Here is a 20,069-nt window from a genome sequence, read left to right as displayed (position 1 = left end):
ACACCCTCATCGCGATTTTCTTTATCGTTCAGTCTTCTGTTTCAATAGATTTTTTGTTTGTTTAGATTGTTAGATTTGAGCAAGTACTTTGTGGTTGTTGTTGTTCGGTTGTTATCTAAATGCTCAGCATGATCTTCAGGTACCATTGTTGTTGTTGTTGTTGTTGTTGATGTTGTCATTGTTGCGGTTGTACTTGTTGGTCGGCAAGCAACTCTGGGGAGGATGAGCCGCGGATCGTGAGAAGACGCTGCTGTTTTTGTGCAAACATAGGTTAAATATAGTACATAGTTGTATAAATTAATGCCTGTGCTACGAAATACTTAAAAGTTGATTTTGGGTCTTACAATCGCCTGGCTAGCTGGCCCGTTTATCTGGCCACAACGCATGTACCACACACGACACACGACTAACATTTAGCTCCTTTTGGCTATTACAATACATATATATCTGTGTGGTGTTCTTGTATTTGCTTACAATTTGCTTGGTTGTTGCTGGTAATATCACTTTAAACTACACAAATGGCGGCGCTTAGCGAACGAGGATCGAGCTCTCGTTGTTGTTACATTTGCTTTTGTTGTTGTTTGTTGGTTTATCACAATTGAGCGCCGGATTCCATACTTATTCACACTACTACAAAGGTTAACAATTTGTGCCAATTGAGTTTTGAGCAATCAATTTGACATTGGTCGTAGTTTTGGTTTTACAAACATTTTTCAACACGTTTCTTTTTGTTACTTTTAAACTTAGCTAACTAGACAATTCGCTTAACAATTTGTTGTTGTCGTTTTTTGTTTTGTTTTGTATGAGAGTTGGTGTCGCAATTGCTCACACTGGCTTGCACTTGCAGATGCATCTGCATCTGCACTCGCTTTTGCATTTCGTTTGGATCACAGTTGTTGTTGCTTATAAAATGATGTTTCTCTAGCAGATTTCAACAAACCCATTTCGCCCCGTTGTTACATTCATAATTACATAAATTTGTGAAGTGCTCAAGTCTTTTGCTTTGCTCCTAACATTCCTGTTGCTCATAATCTCCCGCTTTTCGACTAACAAACAAGGGCAAATCGCGATTTTAATTACAAAGACTATGAACTTAGGAAATTTAACTTCTATAAAATGCTTGCCAATCAAAAGGTTTGGTTTACATATATATAAATTTTGATAACTTAGTATAACGGTTGAATTTGCTTTTTGCTTACATATCTCTTTTAGGGTTTAGTTTTAGCTACGTAATTAGGTTTTGCAATTTTTAAATTAATTTCTATGCGCTCGAGTTGATCACGTGTCATGTTTGCTTTTCTTTCGTTCACTTGATGACTTTGCTTCAATTTTTGGTTATTTTTAGTGAGTCCCTACTTCGACCACTTACTGGCTGAGATCCTGGCGCAGCATTTCGTACACGAACTGATCGCGTGACTCGTAGTCGAAGGCCAGCGTTGGCGGCATCTTGTCCGGGTTGATGGGCGACCACTGTTGTCCCAGTAGGGTGCTTATTTCCTGAGGCAGAAGCAAAGAGGGTTGTATTCACATGGATAATTGAAGAAATACATAATAACTTACCTCATTGTAGGCATTCATTGAAGCTGCGCCGGACCAGTCGATCATGGAGACCTCTAGACGCTTTAGCTGCCGACCCCGAAGCCGGGCGATGCCCACGAGATTGTGCGGATCCATCAAATAGCCGTGCACCACGATCTCCTCCAGCTGCTTGCAGCGCCAGGCCATCATGACGAATGGGTCCTGGCGCAGGTAGCCGTGGCGAGCGTAGTCCATGCGGTTGGAATGCTTGTACGCCGAGTCCACATAGTGGATGCTGCGCAGCGTTTCGCTGTGGTGCACCGACATCCAGTCTAGGGCTTCGGCGTTCATCTGCTCGCAGAATAGCAGTCGCACATGAGTGACCGGCATGTTTATACGCAGGACGCGCTGCTGCAACAGTTCGATGGCCTCATAGGCGTACACAAGGGTCAGCACCAGCTCAATGCTTGAAAAGTGGTCCGAGAAGTTGGACCAGGCCGTCTCCGACACGTCGGGATGTTCCTCGCTGTCCAGGCCGTGCACTGCGATGAGCAGTTTCCGCAGCGGTAGCACTTGTATGGTGTGCAGCAGTTCGTCGGAGAGGGTGTCGTAGTCCAGGGAGAGCACCTGCAGGGCGGCGCACTTCTGCAACAGAGTCGCGTCCAGTGTGAGGATGGGATAGTGACTAGGATCGCACTTGATGCTGGCCAGTGTCAGCTGCAGCAGTTCCTGGGGCTTGCCCATGGCCTTTAGGAAGTCGTGGCCATAGTATGAGAGTGCCTCGATGGCCCCAAGGTCTAAAATTTGACAGGGCTGACGCTTGCGGCTCAGAAGCAACTTCAGCGGCTCTACAAAGCACCTGTAAGCGTTGTTGGGTTATTTAACTTTTAAAGTTACAGATCTAAAGTAGTACATACTGTTCGATGGCCGCCCAGTGATCGCTGTGCATATTTCCGATGGCAACAAGGCCCACATTGTGGGTTTGGAAACGCAATTTCTGGATATTATCACAGCGTGCCACTCTGTGGGAGGAACGGATATTAGTTTATGATATTGTAAGAGTTTTGTTCGAAGAAAGCGTACTTGTATAGAAGTCGTCGCATTTTCTGGATGTGAAATGCATTTTGAAGGTCGAAGATTACAATCAGTTCCTTGGCCAAGTTGGCCATGGATCGATGGAAGAAGGCCAACTGATCATCGCGGGCCACATCCAAATGAAAGCGGAAGTTTCTAAAGTAGCTGTTTAAAAAGAATATTTATTAATTATATTTTTTTCTATTTAAAAAAATATTAAAAACTTCTATAATAGATAAGCTCAAGTATTGTCTTATAAAACAGCGATTTAGACTATTTATTAGAATTCCAATATGGTTCTGAAGAAATAAATAGAAGTTCCAAAATGTCTTTGGATTTTAAATCATATAGTTATAAATAAATGAAATGAAACAGAAGAGAACACTACATACATATATGTAGGTAATAAAATTATATGTATTTTTCGCAATCGTTACGATCGGATTATACAGATTGTGCTGATCGGATCAATAAGTTTAATTAATTGCACTTATTGGCAGGGGGAATTCCTCTTATCGTGGACTTTCCCCTTTTTTCAACACTAACATAAACAAACGCCCCACACATTGAAGCGCTGCCAAATGCGTCGAATACAAAACATCCAATAATCGTGGGGTCTTTGAATGCCCATGCTAGCACAGATGTTCTTCTGTGCTTGATTAACCCGCTGCTATATAATATAAGGGGTAAAAACAAAGGAAATATACCCAATAAGAACCGAAATTAAACATTTTAGCCACATACACTGCCACCCACACACATAAGCGCGTATGTACACACCCACACAGGCACAGGCCACAACTTACCGTTTTTGAAAGAAGGAAAGTCTCCAGGAACAACAAACACTCGCTGAGTTCAGACGATCCCGTGGATCCAGATAGTCGAATATGTGATTGAGCGCCACCGCTGGTATTGTGTGCCATTCTGGTTGGCGTTGGCTAAAACTCATTACTCGAATTAAATATTAATTGCGTTTCAAACAATGAAAAGTTGCAAGTGCAGCCGAGTATGCTGCACGGTTCTAAAATGCCAAATTAGAGTGAACGCAGCGCGATGTGGCCAATATGCCAAGCGTTTGGGCAATAATAATAATGCGAATCTAATTTTATGTTCTGAAGAAATACATCTATTAAAAAGCGAAATTATGTCTAGACATTTTAGTTAAGCTGAGGCTAAATAGGCTTTATAAAAATTAAAAAGTGATTAAAAAAGAAAAGCAATTACAAATGTCAAATCGGTAAAATGTTACACAAGTGTTATCTACAGAAGAAGTTAGTTTGCTTGGCTCAGTGAATTGAGAATTTATTGTCACACATATTGTACTTTTAACGTACTTTGAATAATTATTTATCAATTTGCATGGATCACTTAAGGGTTAATGCTGGCTAAAATCCTGTCTGCTTGAGCCATGGTCACACTATCACAGCAAGTTATGTTAACAATCAGCTGTTCTGTTATGCATAACAGAGCCTCTGCAAGTTCCTTTTAGTTGTTTACCGCGATTTGTTATTATTTATTTATTATTTTAAATGGCAGCTTTGCTGCTCCTGCGAGCCTGCAGTAGGCCAAGGATAGTTAGCACCTATAACTACACGTATCCAGGATTAACGACTGCCCATAGCACGTACAACCATCGCCTGGCTTCCACAGATGCGGCGGCCGCAGCAGCAAGTGTCCAACTGGCCAATGCCGGTGGATTGGTGGGCTTCTGGCAGACTTTGTCCAATAGCACGCCTGTGGCCTACATGCAGGATGTCCTCATCAAGATCCACGACTACAGCGGACTGCCCTGGTGGGCATCCATCGTGCTGTCCACATTCCTCTTCCGGAGCGTTGTCACCCTGCCACTGACCATTTACCAGCACAAGATCACCGCCAGGATCGAGAAGATTGCCTTGGAAATGCCCGCCATAGTGGAGGAGCTGAAGAAGGAGGCGGCCATGGCCAAGCAGAAGTTCAAGTGGAGCGACAAGCAGACGCAGATCGTCTACCGGCGTTCGGTCTGTTCAAAGAAACCAGCGTTTCGAAGCTCACCTAATCCTTATTTCCTTTTAGATCAAGAAGCAATGGCAGAACCTGATAGTCCGGGACAACTGTCATCCCATGAAGACCATGATTGTGCTCTGGGGTCAGATTCCCCTGTGGATCTTCCAATCAGTGGCTCTGCGCAACTTGGTCTACATGCTGCCGGATCCCATGTCCATTGAAGCTCAAATTGTGACCACCGAAATGACCATTGGCGGATTCGGTTGGATACCCAATCTCACCGTGGTTGACAACTCATACATCCTGCCTGTAACCTTAGGGCTCATCAATTTGGCCATCATCGAAGTGCAGGCCATGTCGAGAACACGTCCTCCCACTCGATTGCAGAGCATAGCCAACAATGTGTTTCGCGGCCTGAGTGTTGTGATGGTTCCAGTGGCCTGTACCGTGCCCTCAGCTTTATGTGTTTACTGGGTAGCGTCTAGCAGTTTTGGCCTTGCTCAAAATTTGCTGATGCTGTCGCCGGAAGTGCGACGATCTGTGGGAATTCCCAAGACGCAAACAGAACTCAGCCAGCCATACGATCTGCTCTGGCTAAAAACTCAGCAGAGGCTAAGACTTGTCGAAAGGTCACCGGCTGATAAGCCGGCTGTCAAATGATCCAGACCCTTAGTCATAAATACATAGTCTAATTTAGGTAAGACGTTGAGTTTGTTTTATGGTTTATATAAATATAGTCAACCCTTAAATGCGACTGCGCCACTGTAAGTCATCATCATCATGCACCATCATCTCGATTTCCCAGAAGCAAATAAACGAGTGAAAACCCCCAAAAGAAATGCAAACAAAACAATGTGATAAGGCCGAGAGAAAGATTGAGATTACTAGCCCAGATAGTGGGTCCACTCAATTGGTCTCGACGACATACGAGCATCTATCAGCGGCGGCAGAGATAGAGATTCATCCCGAGTCCAATTGAATTGAAATGCGATCTGGTTGAGTCAGTCGAGCCTGGAAGTCGAACGGGATCACAACGAAAATTTTTAAGCGCGATTCGAGAAACATAATTAAGTAGTTGCTATCAGCATCGGTGCAATAAAGAATATATATTAAAATTAAAATAAAATACGAAAATCGAAGATGGTCAAGTGGCTCCTGGGCCTCTGGCTTGCAATCCTGCTAGTGGATGTTAGTATACAGAGTTTTTGTGTTAAGACAAAGTCTAAAAAAGGATAACATCCTGATTTCGAATTTCAACTAGAGAATCAATCGTACATTTAAAGGCTTTATAGCATAAAATTGTTCTTAATTATAAGCTATTAGCTAAATACCGCTCTTAATTAGTTCAGTTCTTCAATAACATTTCTTAATTACGCTTTTGACAGCGACCCGGGGTTATAGCTTATCGATCAGGCAGCGGCTACCGGAGCGAGCAGTCGGAACCAGTCGGCTTATCAGCGGGGCACTCAAATTACGGCAGCGACCAACAGCAGCCCATTTATCAGCGGGATTCGCCGTGTCCGCCGGATTTTACGGGTCTGGTTGCGTATCCGCACGACTGTCATCGCTATGTGAACTGCTACGGTGGCAGCCCCACCATTCAGACATGCTCACCTGGAACGCTGTTCAATGGCAGAACCCTGGTCTGCGATCATCCCAGCAATGTGGTTTGCCCTTCACCGCAACCAGAATCAACTCGCCTAGGACGTCTGAGCCAGTTCGATAGCAAACCGAAGTGTCAAGCCGGAATGAATGGATTGCAACCGCATCCGACGGATTGCACCAAGTTCCTGAACTGTGCCAATGGTCAGGCCTTCGTGATGGACTGCGCGCCAGGAACTGCCTTTAGTGTAGCATCGCTCGTTTGCGTGCACAAGGATATTGCTAAATGTGGAACTGGAGCTCAAGCTGAAACTGGAGCTGGAGAAGGACCCTCTGGCCACGGTACGTATGAGCAATTAATCTTTATTAACCCTAACTAACACATGGGTTAGGCTATCCTGCGCTGCCTTTGGACGACTTGGGTTGTCCATCCGGCTTTCGTGGCCTTCGACCACATCCCCGCGACCTGCACAAGTACTTGCGATGCGGCATTGGTGTTAATCCTCAGGTGGAACAGTGTCCGCAGGGAATGATCTTTCAAGGCTCCACTTTGGTATGTGTCTTTTCTGACTCCTCTCGGACCTCCAGTAAGTTTGACTTCATTCGTTATCCTTATCCTTACTGCTTGGCCCCGCTTGGTTCATCTGCTTTTACATTTGGGTTACTTATCTCACATTATGCGGCTCATGCTTTGCTTGCTTATTGGCTTTTTACTCTGCTATAATTATAATCCTTTTAAATTGAAACAGCTTCCTCCTTTACCTCTGCTGAGATTCAGGTCAACTATCTCCTATGTCCAGTGGGAGCAGTTGGCCTGTTTGTTCACCCCTTCGATCAGACCAAGTTCCTTAGTTGTAAGGATGGTAAGGTGGCTGTGCAAAGCTGCCAGCCCAATTATGTGTTCAGCATATCGAGGGGCTACTGCCAGCTGAAAGCACAGTTGTCCTTCAGCGACTATGTGACTTTAATTATTTCTGAAGTCACCTATGAGTATTGTAAGTTTACTAAGCGTTGATGTACTTTAAAATTCATCACAAAACTCCATTAGCATTGATCTTACATGAATGTCCTGGAAATATCAACGGCAACTTTTTGTATCCCTATGATGCTAAAAAGTATGTCCAGTGCTCGCCTGGTGGTAGGATGTCCATCCTAAGCTGTGGCCCACAGATGGCCTTCAGTGTCTCCCAAAAGTCTTGTCTTTCTCGTGGTCAAGTGCATAGTACCGATCGTGTCAAGTTCTGGGAGGAAGTCCAAGTTCAGACTACGTTCACTTCCCAAAGCAGTCAGTCAGGGCAGCTTCAAGGTCAGCTGTCTTCACTTAGATCGTGCCCATCCAGTGTCCAGAAGAACTACCCCTATCCATTCCATGCTGGCCACTTTGTAAAGTGCCAGAATGGAGTGTTACACATTGTCAGTTGTCCTTCTGGAACGGTTTACAGCCTGTCCCAGCGACAGTGTGTGACCCGTTACCTTCTCACTGCCCATGACTATTTGGATTACTCATATATCAGTTCTGAAGGTTCAAGTAAGCTCACTATAATAACTTCTCAGGGATTGACTTGACTTCACAGTGCTTCTTCCTTCACAGCTGAATTTATGCTTGACCGATCAACTCTAACTTGTCCTCCCCAAATCCAAGGATACTATCTGCATCCCTTTGATTGCACGAAATATGTCAGGTGCTGGAATCAGCAGACCTTTATTGAGAGCTGCACCACGGGAGAAATCTTCAGCTTATCCAATCAGAAATGCGTTCCAAAGGATCAATGCAAGGGTCCAAACGATCATGTGGAATATTTAATCGATGGACCAGGTTCCCAAAGGAGCTTGGATATAAGTGAAGAAATTACCTGCCCACCTGGATCCTCTGGACTTCAGGCCCATCCATTTGATTGCACAAAGTTCTTGGAATGTGCAAATGGACAGACTTTCGTACAGAATTGTGGGCCGGGAACTGCTTTCAGCACTGTCATTAACAGTTGTGATTTTGCCAATAAGGTGGACTGCAATGGAAGAAAGTCTCTACCCGGTACGAATCCAGATTCACCAACTAACCAAGTACCTAGCTACTCAACAAAACCATCGGATACTCGTTCACCACCACAGGCATCCAGTAAGTCGGACCTCAAGGATTTTCTTGTTATCTTCGCTTTATTCACCTGCTTTTTCATTTGAGTTTTGTTTTACCATTTTGCAAACCATTCTCTGCTAGTCTTGTAGACTAAGACCTAACTCTTAACCGCCTTTTTAGACCCCTCTTACCCACCTGCCGAGCACCTCACAGACCTTTTCTGTCCATCTGGAGTGCAGGGTCAATTTGTCCATCCCTTCGACCAAACTAAGTTTCTCCTGTGTCAGACTGGTAAGGTGACGGTTCAAAGCTGCCAGCCTAACTATGTGTTCAGCATATCAAGGGGCTACTGTCAATTAAAAGCACAGTTGGCCTTTAACGACTATGTGACTTTAATTATCTCCGAAGTCTCCTATGGGTATTGTAAGTTGATTGACTTTTTATTGAACATTGAACATTCATAACAAAATTCCATTAGCATTGGTATTAAGTAATTGCCCTGGAAGTGCCAACGGCATCTTTTTGTATCCCTACGATGCTGAGAAGTATGTCCAGTGCTCGCCTGGTGGTAAGATGTCCATCCTAAGCTGTGGCCCACAGATGGCCTTCAGTGTATCCCAAAGGTCTTGTCTTCCTCGTGCTCAAGTGCACAGTTCCGATCGTGTGAAGTTCTGGGAGGAAATCCAAGTTCAGACTACGTTAACTTCCCAAAGTAGTCCGTCAGGTCTGCTCCAAGGCCAACTGTCTTCTCTCAGAGCATGCCCACCCAACGTCTTGAAGAACTACCCCTATCCATTCCATGCTGGCCACTATGTAAAATGCCAGTATGGAGTATTAGAGATTGTCAGTTGTCCTAGTGGAACGGTTTACAGCCTATCCCAGCGACAGTGTGTGACCCGTTACCTTCTCACTGCCCATGACTACTTGGATTACTCCTATATCAGTTCGGAATTTTCAAGTAAGCTCACTATAAAAACTTTTTAGGGATTGACTTGACTTCACAGTGCTTCTTCCTTCACAGCTGAATTTATCCTTGACCGATCAACTCTAACTTGTCCTCCCCAAACCCAAGGATACTATCTGCATCCCTTTGATTGCACGAAATATGTCAGGTGCTGGAATCAGCAGACCTTTATTGAAAGCTGCACCCCGGGAGAAATCTTCAGCTTCTCCAATCAGAAATGCGTTCCCAAGGACCAATGTAAGGGTCCCAGCGATCATGTTGAATATTTCATCGATGGACCAGATTCCCAAAAGAGCTTGGATATAAGTGAAAATATTACCTGCCCACCTGGATCCTCTGGACTTCACGCCCATCCATTTGATTGCACAAAGTTCTTAGAATGTGCAAATGGACAGACTTTCGTACAGAAATGTGGACCGGGAACTGCTTTCAGCACTGTCATTAACAGTTGTGACTTTGCCAATAAGGTGGACTGCAATGGAAGAAACTCTTTACCCGGTCAGAATCCAGATTCACCAACTAACCAAGTACCTAGCTACCCAACAAAACCATCGGATACTCGTCCACCACCACAGTCGTCCAGTAAGTCGGACTCTGAAGATTTCCTTGACTTCTTCGCTTTATTCACCTGCTTTTTCATTTGGGTTTTGTTTTACCATTTTGCCAACCATTCTCTGATAGTCTGTTAGACTAAGACCTAATGATAAACCGCCTTTTTAGACCCCTCTTACCCACCTGCCGAGCACCTCACAGACCTTTTGTGTCCATCTGGAGTGCAGGGTCAATTTATCCACCCCTTCGACCAAACAAAGTTTCTCCTGTGTCAGTCTGGTAAACTGGCGGTTCAAAGCTGCCAGCCAGGCTATGTATTCAGCATATCCAGGAGTAGCTGTCAGCTCAAGACCCAGTTGGTCTACAGCGACTATGTGACCTATAAAGTCTCTGTAATAAGCATCGAGCAGAGTAAGTCTGTGGCTCATTGACTCCGTACCCCGTAAGTTTATTTTATAACATTTAAATCCATCAGCTATGATGCTCTCTGCTTGCCCGGGTGGCACCGACGGCCTTCATCTTTACCCCTACGATGCTGGCAAATATATGCGTTGTTCTGATGGCGGCAAGATGTCTATTGAAAGTTGCGGAGAGCAAATGGCCTTCAGTTTGTACCAGCGAGCTTGCCGACCAAGTCGCCTGGTATCAAAGGAAGATCGTGTCAAGTTCTGGGAGGAGATAACTCATACCACTCAGGACATTCAGACCTATCAGTTCCCACTAAGGGGTTGCCCACCCTCGCTGCAGGGGAACTACCCCTATCCCTTCCACGCTGGCCTCTTTGTAAAGTGCCAAAATGGACGTTTGCAGATTGAGCGTTGTCCCCAAACAGATTTTTACAGTTTACCCCATCGCCAGTGTGTTGCCCGTCAGTTCCTCTCCATCCATGATTACGTGTATTATACCTTGAACATTGATGAACTCTCGAGTAAGCTCTTTCTTACAACCCTTAACCCTAAAATGAATACTAGGTGACCCTTCCTATTCGCAGCTGACCTTATTCAGGACCTTACAACGCTGGCTTGTCCTCCGCAAGCTGAGGGCTATTACTTACATCCTTTCGATTGCACAAAGTATCTGATCTGCTCGTCAAAACAAACCCATGTAGGAAGCTGTAAGCAAGGCGAAGTATTCAGCATATCCCAGCAAAAGTGTGTCGTACGGGATAAGATAACCGAACCTTACGATCGAGTGGAGTATGTTGGGGACACTCAGCACGAATTGAGCCCGGAAGCGGATGAGGAACAGAAGCAACCAGAGCAGGGCAATGGACTGTCGCCTGGAGGAGAATCTTTTTCACCTGGAAGCTATCAAACACCTAATGATTTGAATTACCAGCCGCCCTATCAAGGTAGTGGAGATTACCAACAACCTTTGCAAACAAACGGAAATTACCAGCCACATTTCCCAACCGATGAAGGTTACCGGCCACCAATTAGTGGTGTACCCCAGTATCCAGGGGGTGCAGAGCCCTCTGCCTCACCAAGTCCTTTGATGTGCCCTGAAAAGGTTAGTGGCCTCTTTCCGAATCCATTTGACGCTACTGGCTATCTGACCTGCCTGGAAGGTCACACGTTAACTAGGCAATGCCAGCCCCTTGATGTGTTCAGCGTTTCTCAAGGGTACTGCTTGCCAGAGCAGCTTGTCGCTAAAGCGGATCGCGTCCCATTTGAAAGAAGGCAAACCGATCAGGATAATCGTGAGTGATGAAACTCAGGAAACTCAGCTAAAAAAGATCCCTGACCTCGACCTCTTCCTTGCAGCTTTGGCGTGTCCTAGAGGTTCTTTGGGCTTCTTTGTGTATCCCTTTGACTGTTCGAAGTACCTGAGCTGCGGTTCCAACGGGATGGAACTACGGAGTTGTCCGGGACAACAGCATTATAGTGTCTCGCTTGGAATTTGCAAGCCCGTTGATCAGGTGCTACGTGAAGACCGGTTGTATACGCTCAGTGAATTGCACATAATATACGAGTGGACCCAGCGGATGAAAATTGAGGGCGCGGTTACTGTTTGTCCCGAGGGAATAACTGGTACTCTGCCGCATCCTAGGTTGCCCAGAAAATACCTTCGATGTGGACCAAGCCAGGCCGAAATGTACGACTGCCCGGCTCACCACATTTTCAGCGTATCCCGAAGAGTGTGCGTCCTGGATGAACAAGTTCCCAGTGACGATCGCACCGATTATATAGTTCGGGGTTCATCTTCCAGTTGGATTATTCCCTCTAATGGTTACTAACATTTGGTATAAGTCTCGCTCTTTTTAAGTTTCCTCTATCTGATTCCAGACAATCGCCAAGCCAAATCTTATCAGACTACTGGCACGGACCAGTTTGGTAACCGATATACAACCAGGACGACAACCACAACCCGGGTGATTGGAGACCGCTGGTCGGATATGAACATGCAGCGACCATCAGGTGTTGGACTGGAACAAAACCCCCTTCCTCATCATCAGGGATATAACTCGGGCTGGTCTGGCCAGGAGACGTCCTACGTTCAGCGTCAACCTTCCCAGAACACTATATATGTGGAGGGATCACTGCAGCCGAACCGTAATTATCCTACCTATAATACTCCGTTGGCTCCCATGGTACCCAGCCAGCCTGTTGAGGACAAGAAACCAGAGCACGAAAGTACAGTTCCATCGCGACAAGGCTATAGTCGCAGAATTGATCATGGTTCACCTGGCAATGGCTGGAAGCCCATGCCACCACCGCCTCCAACTGGTGGACAAAAACCATTAAATCTAGACTACACACCCCATTCTCCTGGTGCCAGGGAACCTCAACACCAACTCCAGCCCCAACCCCAAGATCCTCTGCTCGGACAGAAGCCCATTGACTTGGACTATGATGACCAACAAAAACCCGAAGATCCCTATAACGAACTTCAACCCCTTCCGGGATCGCCACCCCGTTTCTATCCAGATCAATTGCCCAGTGGCTCAAAGCCGATTGGTAGACAGCAACCAGTTGACTTGCACCATGACTCAGGTAATTTGCCAGACCAGCAAAGGCCCTTAGATCCTCACAATAGCCTTCAGGGATCAAATGATCCGCCGAGACATAACCCCAACCCTGGCTTGCCTTTGTATAATGAATCCAATCTTTATGGCGGTCTCTTACCTCCCAAACCAGATCCCTCGGCTAATCCAAGACCTACTCCTCCACCGAATCCTTCAGCTTCCCAGACGCCAACGCCGCAATTGGCTAACCGACTAAACACATTTCCCGTTTATCCACCTATTGGTGATCAAACCCCCCACCAAAACCCCCACTATAGTCCTTCATATGCAGGAATTGCCCATTCTCGCAATGCCTCTTGGGCAAAAGTCCCTGTGACAAGTACAACTCCACCCCAAGATCCCGATCCCTTTAATCCTGAAATGGATGAACCATTCTATGACGATGATGACTTCACGACCACAACAGTGAGGCAGGCTTTGGTGCCACCTCCTTTTGATCATAAGTTCTATAGTCCCCAGTCGCAGATTGGTGTTATTAGTAAGGATAGATCTGGCTTTGATCCCAACTCCCAGGTGGCCATGAAAGAGGCTCTCAAGCTAATGCTGCGTCCCTATTTCAATCATAGTGGGAACGCCCAAGAGAAACAAGCCAAGCTGACTGAAACAGCCATAGTGCCTGTGATTAGTAAACCTCCCACTTCTTCAACTACGCAAAAGACCACGACGACTACTTCTACGACACCTAAAACAGACCTTGACTCTGACGCCGAACTGATTAAAGCGGGTGAACAGGAAAGCCTAGATTCCGTTGACGACGACTATGTTTTTCCAGATGCCAGGGAGATATCCCGAACCGAGCAGACCCTAGATCCCAGTACCACGTACACCTCGACTGACTTTCAAAGGAGCACCCGCAGGGCGGAGTTAGACCCGAAAACCCCAACCCCAACCACAACCACAATCAGAAATAATTGGCTTGCGTCTGGTCACAATCGTGACTATCACCGACGTCATCCAAATCTACCCGATCCGTTCTCCGAGCACCATCCCAATCCTTCTCCCCACCATAACCACCAACACCACCGCCACCCCCATGAACACAAACACCATGAACATAGTGCCGACTTCCATCGTCGTCATCCGGAGCTACCAAATCCCTTTCCACCAAAGGATGACAATAACCAACAGCAGGAGGTGCTGGATGAAGACTATGAGCTGCTGGCCAATCCCAATGCTGAGGAAGTGACTCCAAAGCTAGCGTCCCGTTCGAGTTTCGATCATCAATGCGATTTCGATTGCGGTAATGGCAAATGTCTGAAGAAGGAGCAGGTCTGTAATGGTCAGAAAAACTGCGGTAATGGAAAGGACGAGTTTAACTGCCCGCCCTCGGACTATGAGGTGCGTTTAACAGGAGGCGAAGGCCCACATGCGGGTCGCATCGAGGTCAAGGGTGAGTGGCTTTTAAAACGTTGTATACCCAATTATACCTAATCTATTTATTACCCTCCTTTAGCTAATGGCCAATGGGGCTATGTGTGTGATGACAAGTTCGGTCTTAAGGATGCTGATATCGTATGCCGCGAAATTGGCTACCAGATGGGTGCCCAAGAAGTCCGTGGTAGCTCTTTTTATGCTCCCCCTAATCAGGACTTTAACTATCTAATCGACGAGGTCGAATGCCATGGCAATGAAACCAAGCTGAAAGATTGTGCCTTCAAAGGTTGGGGCGTGCACAACTGCGGAGTTGATGAAGTTGCGGGAGTGGTCTGCAAGGTTCCCGTGATGAAGTGCCCCAATAACTACTGGCTATGCCAATCTTCCAAGGATTGCATTCCAACCTCCTTTGTGTGCGACAATATGAACGACTGTCCGGATAAGTCGGACGAAAGCGCAGCCATCTGTCAGGTGTGTGAATCACATATTTTCACAAATTCTAGATTATCATATAATATAATATATATCATATTCCTAGGCTCCCCCTCAGTACCGTTTGGAGGGAGGACGCAATGCCAACGAAGGACGCCTGGAAGTTAAACACCATGGTGTATGGGGCAGTGTTTGCGATGATGACTTCAACCTGAAGGCTGCCCAAGTTGCCTGCAACTCCATGGGTTTCTATGGACCAGCGGTATTACAATACCTCCCTTTTTAATTCAGTTATCGTAACCTCTTTCCTGTATTCCCTAGAAAATTGAGAAAAACATCTATGGCATTGGCAACGGACCCGTTTGGCTAGATCAGGTGATGTGTTTCGGAAACGAGAGCTCCATCGACATGTGTAACCACTGGAATTGGGGTGAAAGTAACTGCAACCATACCGAAGATGTGGCGCTGCGATGCACGGCTGGGCCACCACCTCGCAGTCAAAGATTTTCCCAGAGCCAACTGAAAGGTGGTAGGACGGTTGCAGAGGAAGCCGCAGCCAGAAGCTATTCTCAAATAGGCCTGTGGGAGCGATCTAGTAAGGCCCTCCATACTCCCCGTCGCTGCGGAATCTTCAAGGACGACCTGACCGATGAGTATGCCCATCGAGAGGAGCGCGTGGTCAGGGGAAATGTGGCTCAGCGGGGTCGTCATCCCTGGCAGGCCACCTTGAGAATCCGTGGACGTGGCGGTATCTTTAGCCATTGGTGTGGAGCAGTGGTGATTTCCAAGCGACATCTCCTCACTGCCGCCCACTGTCTCTATGGAACTTCTAAGGGAGCCTATTTTGTCCGCGTCGGAGATCACTATGCCAATATAGCCGAGTCCTCCGAGGTGGATACGTTCATTGAGAACTGGTACATACACGAGGAGTTCCGCAAGGGAACCCACATGAATAATGATATTGCAGTGGTAGTGCTAAAGACTCCCCTAAAGTTCAGTGACTACGTCCAGCCCATTTGTCTGCCCGATAAGAAGGCTGAGCTTGTCCAGGACCGCAAGTGCACCATTTCCGGTTGGGGCTCTATCAAATCGGGAGTATCCAGTAAGTGGTTTATAATTTCTTGTTTCCTGATCCTTAATAAATAATATTGTTTTTGATTTTTCTTTAGCCCCTGCTCAAGTTTTAGGATCGGCTGAGCTTCCCATTCTAGCGGATAATGTCTGCAAGCAATCGAATGTATATGGATCGGCCATGGCGGAAGGTGTGTAGCACTTATACTATTTAATGATTACTGAACCATTTAATGGGCAGAACTAGTTTGTGCAGGAAATAACAACCCCCATACTATATATTATTTCAGGCATGTTCTGTGCGGGCTCCATGGATGAGAGTGTGGATGCTTGCGAAGGTGACTCAGGCGGCCCGCTTGTCTGCTCCGATGACGGTATGAACAGGTTTTATTTGTTCTGAGACATTAACTATTTGTTTTTTAATGTAAATTTCCAGATGGCGAGACTTTGTACGGCCTTATTTCGTGGGGTCAGCACTGCGGCTTTAAGAACAGGCCGGGTGTCTATGTCCGTGTCAATCACTATATCGATTGGATCTACGAGAAAATTAATGAGAGCTTGAAACGCTTTTAAGGGAAAATATTTTCCAGCATTTTAATCCAGCTTGTTACATGACTATTGTTGTATAAGAATTTTGTAGTGAGTTTACAAATAAAGCAAACTATTTAGAAAATAAGTTTTAAAACTTTGTGTATTATACATTTTACCTTTACATTATATACCTAGTAGGTGGGACTTTCATTTTTTTAACTTACTTAAAATTTCGACAGAAATTCCCAAGTAGAGGAACCAATTCTATGATCCTAAGTCAACTTTTTTTGGAAGCTTTGTTAAGGAATTTCTGTAAATGAAAAAGAAACCCTCCGGTTAAGTGTATAAGATCTAAATTCTTTATCTAACCCATTATTATGTTGGAATTCTTAGCTTGGAGTGTATTGGATATTTAGAAACTCCAGCAATGTTTATTCAATCGTGTAAACTTACATCTACCCATTAGCGACTGCAAATCCGTACTCGTCATTTATTTACTCACACAGAAAAATAAATTAAATCCATAATCAATGCTAATAAAACGCACAACAACAAGACGAATTTTAGCCGGGAATACAACAATCGTACGCACAACAAACAACATCGACGACAATGATTTAATTCACAAGTCTGCAATGTTTTTTGACTCATCCCCCATTCAGCAGAGAGATCTCTACTGGATTCACTCGGTTCTCACCGAGTTCTTCTCCTGGCTGCTCCGTTCCACTTTTTTGATCAATTGGCCCAACCGGAGGAGCGGAACAGGCACTCAATTGACACCAGAAACGAGCGGTCAAAGGGGAGCACCCGGCGTTACGGAGAAGAAGGGGTCGTGGAGACCGGGGTTCCCGAGCTGTTTACGCGCATTTACTCGCATTGTGCGGGCGTTGCACGCGCGATTGGATGATCGGCTTGGAAAGCGCTACAATTAACTTAATTAATACAACAATTTGCCACAATGCACTGAGAAAAAAAGAAACAAAAATGTTCTGAAAAGATATTGTATGAAGAATGATCTAGGTCATATCAAAGAACATAATTATATAAACTTGAGTACTCCAAATAGTATTATATTTATAAGCTGTTAACATAAAAAATCGAATACGCCTTAGAAACAGATTTCATATTTATTGGACACTGTGTTTCTATCATGAAAAAAGGAAAATCGTTCTTCCCAAAAATGAAAGATATATCATATTTTTGAAAAGATCTTCTTAATTGAAAAAAAGATTTTTAATATTCAAAAATTCTGAAAGCCATAAGAAAATATAATTTATTTATCTGTGTGGAAAACGAGACTGGTTGTTTTTTAATAATGCTTTTTTTGAGCGAAAGAGTGCGCTCGGGCGGTTCCTAGGGGTATCTCATCTCTCTCTGAGTGCGGTCTGCGGACTGAGCGATCAACACGTTGGATCTCTCTGTTAGTTGATTGTGAGATTTCATCTGGAACAGATCGGATTCGGTGGCTTATCAGTAGCAAGAGTACAATTTTCCGAAATGTTTACCAAATCCTTGGCTTCCTTAGTGATCTTCGGTCTCTTTTGGGGCTCAATGGCAGTGGATCAGTATGGGTTATACGGTGGTTCGGGACTTTCCACCACGGAACGTAGTAACGCGGAATTGCGCTGCATGAACATCAATCCGCAGAACTCTGTGGATTTGGAACAGGTGAAAGGGCTATAAGCTACAATACAATACAATTATTCTAAAAAATTAGGAACTATTAGCTTCTAATATAGCCAGCTTCTTTATATAGGCTCATTTAAATACGAAACACTCATTGCTGGCTAATGCAATTATGGTCGATTTGTTCTAATTAACCCTTTGCGCCCAGAGTGCGCCCAATGTCAATGCTGTACAGCTCTGAGCCCTGCTCATTTATTTTTTCATTGTGGGCATTTAATTGAACGCACAGCGAGTGGCATGCAAATCGCACAAATGACCCCCATTCGCTTTCATACGAGTGTGTAATAATGCCCAGCCTCTCTGCATATGTAGATAATGGGCCTCTGGTACGGCAGCGAGATCATCGTGCATACTCAAGACTTTCCTGGGACCTACGAGTACGATTCGTGTGTGATAATCCATCTGGCCGATGTTACCGAACAGGTGAGCTTCCTTAAACCTCAGAAAACCTATTTCCAGCTCACTAAACATATTGAATATATCATAGATCCGTCAGAGCCAGGCAAATCGCGGCTATGGCTATGGAACCCAGGATTACAACAGGAATCAGAACAACTATGGACGCACCACCACAACTCAATCCTCATATCAGGACAGCGATGAGTACCCATTGAGATCCCATCAGGGCCAGCAGAAGTATTTGCGTTTGGTGTGGAGCGAGCGGGACAGCAATCTGGAGTACACCTTCAACTACACAACCTCTCAGCCAGGTCAGTGGTCCAATATCGGGGATCAGCGAGGATCCTTGGTCGCCCTGAACACGTACACCCAGTTCACGGGAACCGTCCAGGTGGTAAAAGCCGTCAACGATCATCTGGTACTCACCTTCTGCGGCAACGATGTGAAGAGCTCTATTTACACGGTGGTCCTTACCCGCAATCGCCTTGGACTAAGTTCAGATGTGAGTAACTTTGATTATATTTGATATTTGATTATTTTCATTGATATTGTGATTGGGACTAAGAAGTTTTAGTTGAAACTTAGGAAAAGGATTTAATAAGTTATCTTAACTTTAGACCGGTTCAGATGATATAACAATATTGACCGAAAGAATTCCACAAAATTTCTCGAAAGTAACAATTCAAACAGGCCGACTATTTTTTAAACAGGTTCTGCTTATTAATATAATGATAGATTTTCTACACTTTACATTATCAATATATGCCTTAAAAGAAAAAAAAAAAAAAAAACACCCGCGTTATAAAAACAAAAACTTATTACAAATATTTTTTATGATTAAAGAAACTACGTCGAGTTGTTATTTATTTCCTTGAATTGCAAATACATTTTTAGTGAAAGGTATTGACTGATAAGGAAATTATATGGAAAACAATTGTATATCAAGAGGTTACCAAAGTTTACTTGATTGCGTGTTGCATATAAACTAGTAAATGATAAGAAACTTTAGAAATGTCTTCCGGAATACCAATTAATTTACTGTTTTTCCTTATTTTTCAGGAGCTGCGCAGCATAAGGAATCTGCTTTCCCGCCGTGGTCTCTACACGGAGACCATTCGCAAGGTCTGCAACGGATGTGGGCAGCTGGGCGGTAGTCTCTTCGCCCTCTTCGCCCTTCTCCTGGTCGTCCGCTTTGCCTGGGGGCGTGGCCAGTGAGCTGGAGGGGGATCGCCAAAACGCCGATCTTCAGCCGGCGTGTTTAATGATTCCAGCCATATTACGTTAATTGATGTATAAATTACTTAAGCAATACAGTACCGAGATCGTCGAAAACTAACTCACATTGCTTCCGTTTTAATTGGTCGTCTTGTCAATTAAATTCAATTACGACGGAGACGGGGCTGACTTAAGTGGGCATTAGCCGTTGGCTAGTTGTAGGCGTTAAGTGTTTGCTTAATTCAATTAGCTGGGATCTCCACCCGCTCATTGGAATTTTGGTATCACTAATGCCGGAACTAATTCGGTTCTTACCCTATAAGGGGTTTTTCGCTCTCTTTTCCTTTTTTTATAGATTGCCAGACCCCAAAAGTAGACAACGGAAATGTACTGCCTAAATTTGATATATACATATTACTCATACGCCGTGGTGACACAGTCACACACATCAAAGCCAATGCCACTTGCCGCTCTGATTGCCTTGTTAGCTTTTCGTTTTTTACACTATCAGCAGTTACCGAAAAAAAAGCGCAGATGATTCTTATCAGGCCTAGGCAACGGGCATC

General features: G+C 44.9%; 4 protein-coding genes across 11 annotated transcripts; 3 read left to right on the top strand and 1 right to left on the bottom strand.

The window, feature by feature from the left end:
• Positions 1 to 444: 444 nt before the first annotated feature.
• On the bottom strand, positions 445 to 3,654 carry LOC108013283 (F-box only protein 33). Its single transcript, XM_017079056.4, has 5 exons — positions 3,399 to 3,654; positions 2,602 to 2,757; positions 2,436 to 2,540; positions 1,561 to 2,377; positions 445 to 1,497 (listed from the first exon to the last, which is right to left on the bottom strand). Exons 1-5 carry the CDS (start codon positions 3,539 to 3,541, stop codon positions 1,366 to 1,368), a joined length of 1,353 nt encoding a protein of 450 aa, XP_016934545.2. The 5' UTR covers positions 3,542 to 3,654; the 3' UTR covers positions 445 to 1,365.
• A 386-nt stretch (positions 3,655 to 4,040) lies between these two features.
• LOC108012953 (cytochrome c oxidase assembly protein COX18, mitochondrial) lies at positions 4,041 to 5,417 on the top strand. Of its 2 annotated transcripts, XM_070997066.1 has the most exons (3): positions 4,041 to 4,592; positions 4,648 to 5,275; positions 5,384 to 5,417. In XM_070997066.1, the coding sequence occupies exons 1-2, from the start codon at positions 4,122 to 4,124 to the stop codon at positions 5,236 to 5,238; spliced, it is 1,062 nt and encodes a 353-aa protein (XP_070853167.1). In that variant the 5' UTR covers positions 4,041 to 4,121; the 3' UTR covers positions 5,239 to 5,275; positions 5,384 to 5,417. The 2 variants fall into 2 exon arrangements, with proteins under 2 accessions (XP_070853167.1, XP_016933984.2); XM_017078495.4 differs by lacking the exon at positions 5,384 to 5,417 and having other exon boundaries at positions 4,648 to 5,332.
• A 147-nt stretch (positions 5,418 to 5,564) lies between these two features.
• On the top strand, positions 5,565 to 16,348 carry teq (Tequila). 7 transcript variants are annotated; one of them, XM_070997058.1, is made up of 21 exons: positions 5,565 to 5,766; positions 5,964 to 6,522; positions 6,573 to 6,767; positions 6,930 to 7,175; positions 7,229 to 7,708; positions 7,772 to 8,296; positions 8,435 to 8,677; positions 8,733 to 9,212; positions 9,276 to 9,800; positions 9,939 to 10,181; positions 10,246 to 10,698; positions 10,762 to 11,121; positions 11,191 to 11,469; positions 11,534 to 11,998; positions 12,056 to 14,185; positions 14,249 to 14,640; positions 14,708 to 14,863; positions 14,923 to 15,703; positions 15,771 to 15,863; positions 15,963 to 16,046; positions 16,109 to 16,348. In XM_070997058.1, the coding sequence occupies exons 1-21, from the start codon at positions 5,719 to 5,721 to the stop codon at positions 16,243 to 16,245; spliced, it is 8,874 nt and encodes a 2,957-aa protein (XP_070853159.1). In that variant the 5' UTR covers positions 5,565 to 5,718; the 3' UTR covers positions 16,246 to 16,348. The 7 variants fall into 7 exon arrangements, with proteins under 7 accessions (XP_070853159.1, XP_065721044.2, XP_065721043.2 ...); XM_065864972.2 differs by having other exon boundaries at positions 10,762 to 11,469; positions 12,056 to 12,322; positions 13,568 to 14,185; XM_065864971.2 differs by having other exon boundaries at positions 10,762 to 11,469; positions 12,056 to 12,763; positions 13,568 to 14,185.
• Positions 16,349 to 17,607: 1,259 nt separating this feature from the next.
• Positions 17,608 to 19,620, top strand: LOC108012954 (uncharacterized). Its single transcript, XM_017078496.4, has 4 exons — positions 17,608 to 17,871; positions 18,202 to 18,312; positions 18,377 to 18,790; positions 19,348 to 19,620. Exons 1-4 carry the CDS (start codon positions 17,701 to 17,703, stop codon positions 19,501 to 19,503), a joined length of 852 nt encoding a protein of 283 aa, XP_016933985.2. The 5' UTR covers positions 17,608 to 17,700; the 3' UTR covers positions 19,504 to 19,620.
• The last annotated feature ends 449 nt before the right edge of the window (positions 19,621 to 20,069 follow it).

Source organism: Drosophila suzukii, chromosome 3 (assembly GCF_043229965.1).
Source record: "Drosophila suzukii chromosome 3, CBGP_Dsuzu_IsoJpt1.0, whole genome shotgun sequence".
NCBI lineage: Eukaryota > Metazoa > Arthropoda > Insecta > Diptera > Drosophilidae > Drosophila > Drosophila suzukii.
Note: the sequence above shows the minus strand (reverse complement) of the source record. Positions and strands in the feature narration are given on the sequence as shown.

Excerpts from the sequence above, each read along its gene's own strand:
- LOC108013283 (XM_017079056.4), bottom strand. The coding sequence starts at position 3,541 with ATGAGTTTTAGCCAACGCCAACCAGAATGGCACACAATACCAGCGGTG. Across the intron at positions 2,758-3,398 it reads CTTTCCTTCTTTCAAAAACG|CTACTTTAGAAACTTCCGCT; the intron begins GTAAGTTGTGGC and ends CTTTTTAAACAG. Across the intron at positions 2,541-2,601 it reads ATGCGACGACTTCTATACAA|AGTGGCACGCTGTGATAATA; the intron begins GTACGCTTTCTT and ends TTCCTCCCACAG.
- LOC108012953 (XM_070997066.1), top strand. The coding sequence starts at position 4,122 with ATGGCAGCTTTGCTGCTCCTGCGAGCCTGCAGTAGGCCAAGGATAGTT. Across the intron at positions 4,593-4,647 it reads AGATCGTCTACCGGCGTTCG|ATCAAGAAGCAATGGCAGAA; the intron begins GTCTGTTCAAAG and ends ATTTCCTTTTAG.
- teq (XM_017078489.4), top strand. The coding sequence starts at position 5,719 with ATGGTCAAGTGGCTCCTGGGCCTCTGGCTTGCAATCCTGCTAGTGGAT. Across the intron at positions 6,768-6,929 it reads TGACTCCTCTCGGACCTCCA|CTTCCTCCTTTACCTCTGCT; the intron begins GTAAGTTTGACT and ends AAATTGAAACAG. Across the intron at positions 10,182-10,245 it reads TGTAATAAGCATCGAGCAGA|CTATGATGCTCTCTGCTTGC; the intron begins GTAAGTCTGTGG and ends TAAATCCATCAG.
- LOC108012954 (XM_017078496.4), top strand. The coding sequence starts at position 17,701 with ATGTTTACCAAATCCTTGGCTTCCTTAGTGATCTTCGGTCTCTTTTGG. Across the intron at positions 17,872-18,201 it reads ACTCTGTGGATTTGGAACAG|ATAATGGGCCTCTGGTACGG; the intron begins GTGAAAGGGCTA and ends CTGCATATGTAG. Across the intron at positions 18,791-19,347 it reads GCCTTGGACTAAGTTCAGAT|GAGCTGCGCAGCATAAGGAA; the intron begins GTGAGTAACTTT and ends CTTATTTTTCAG.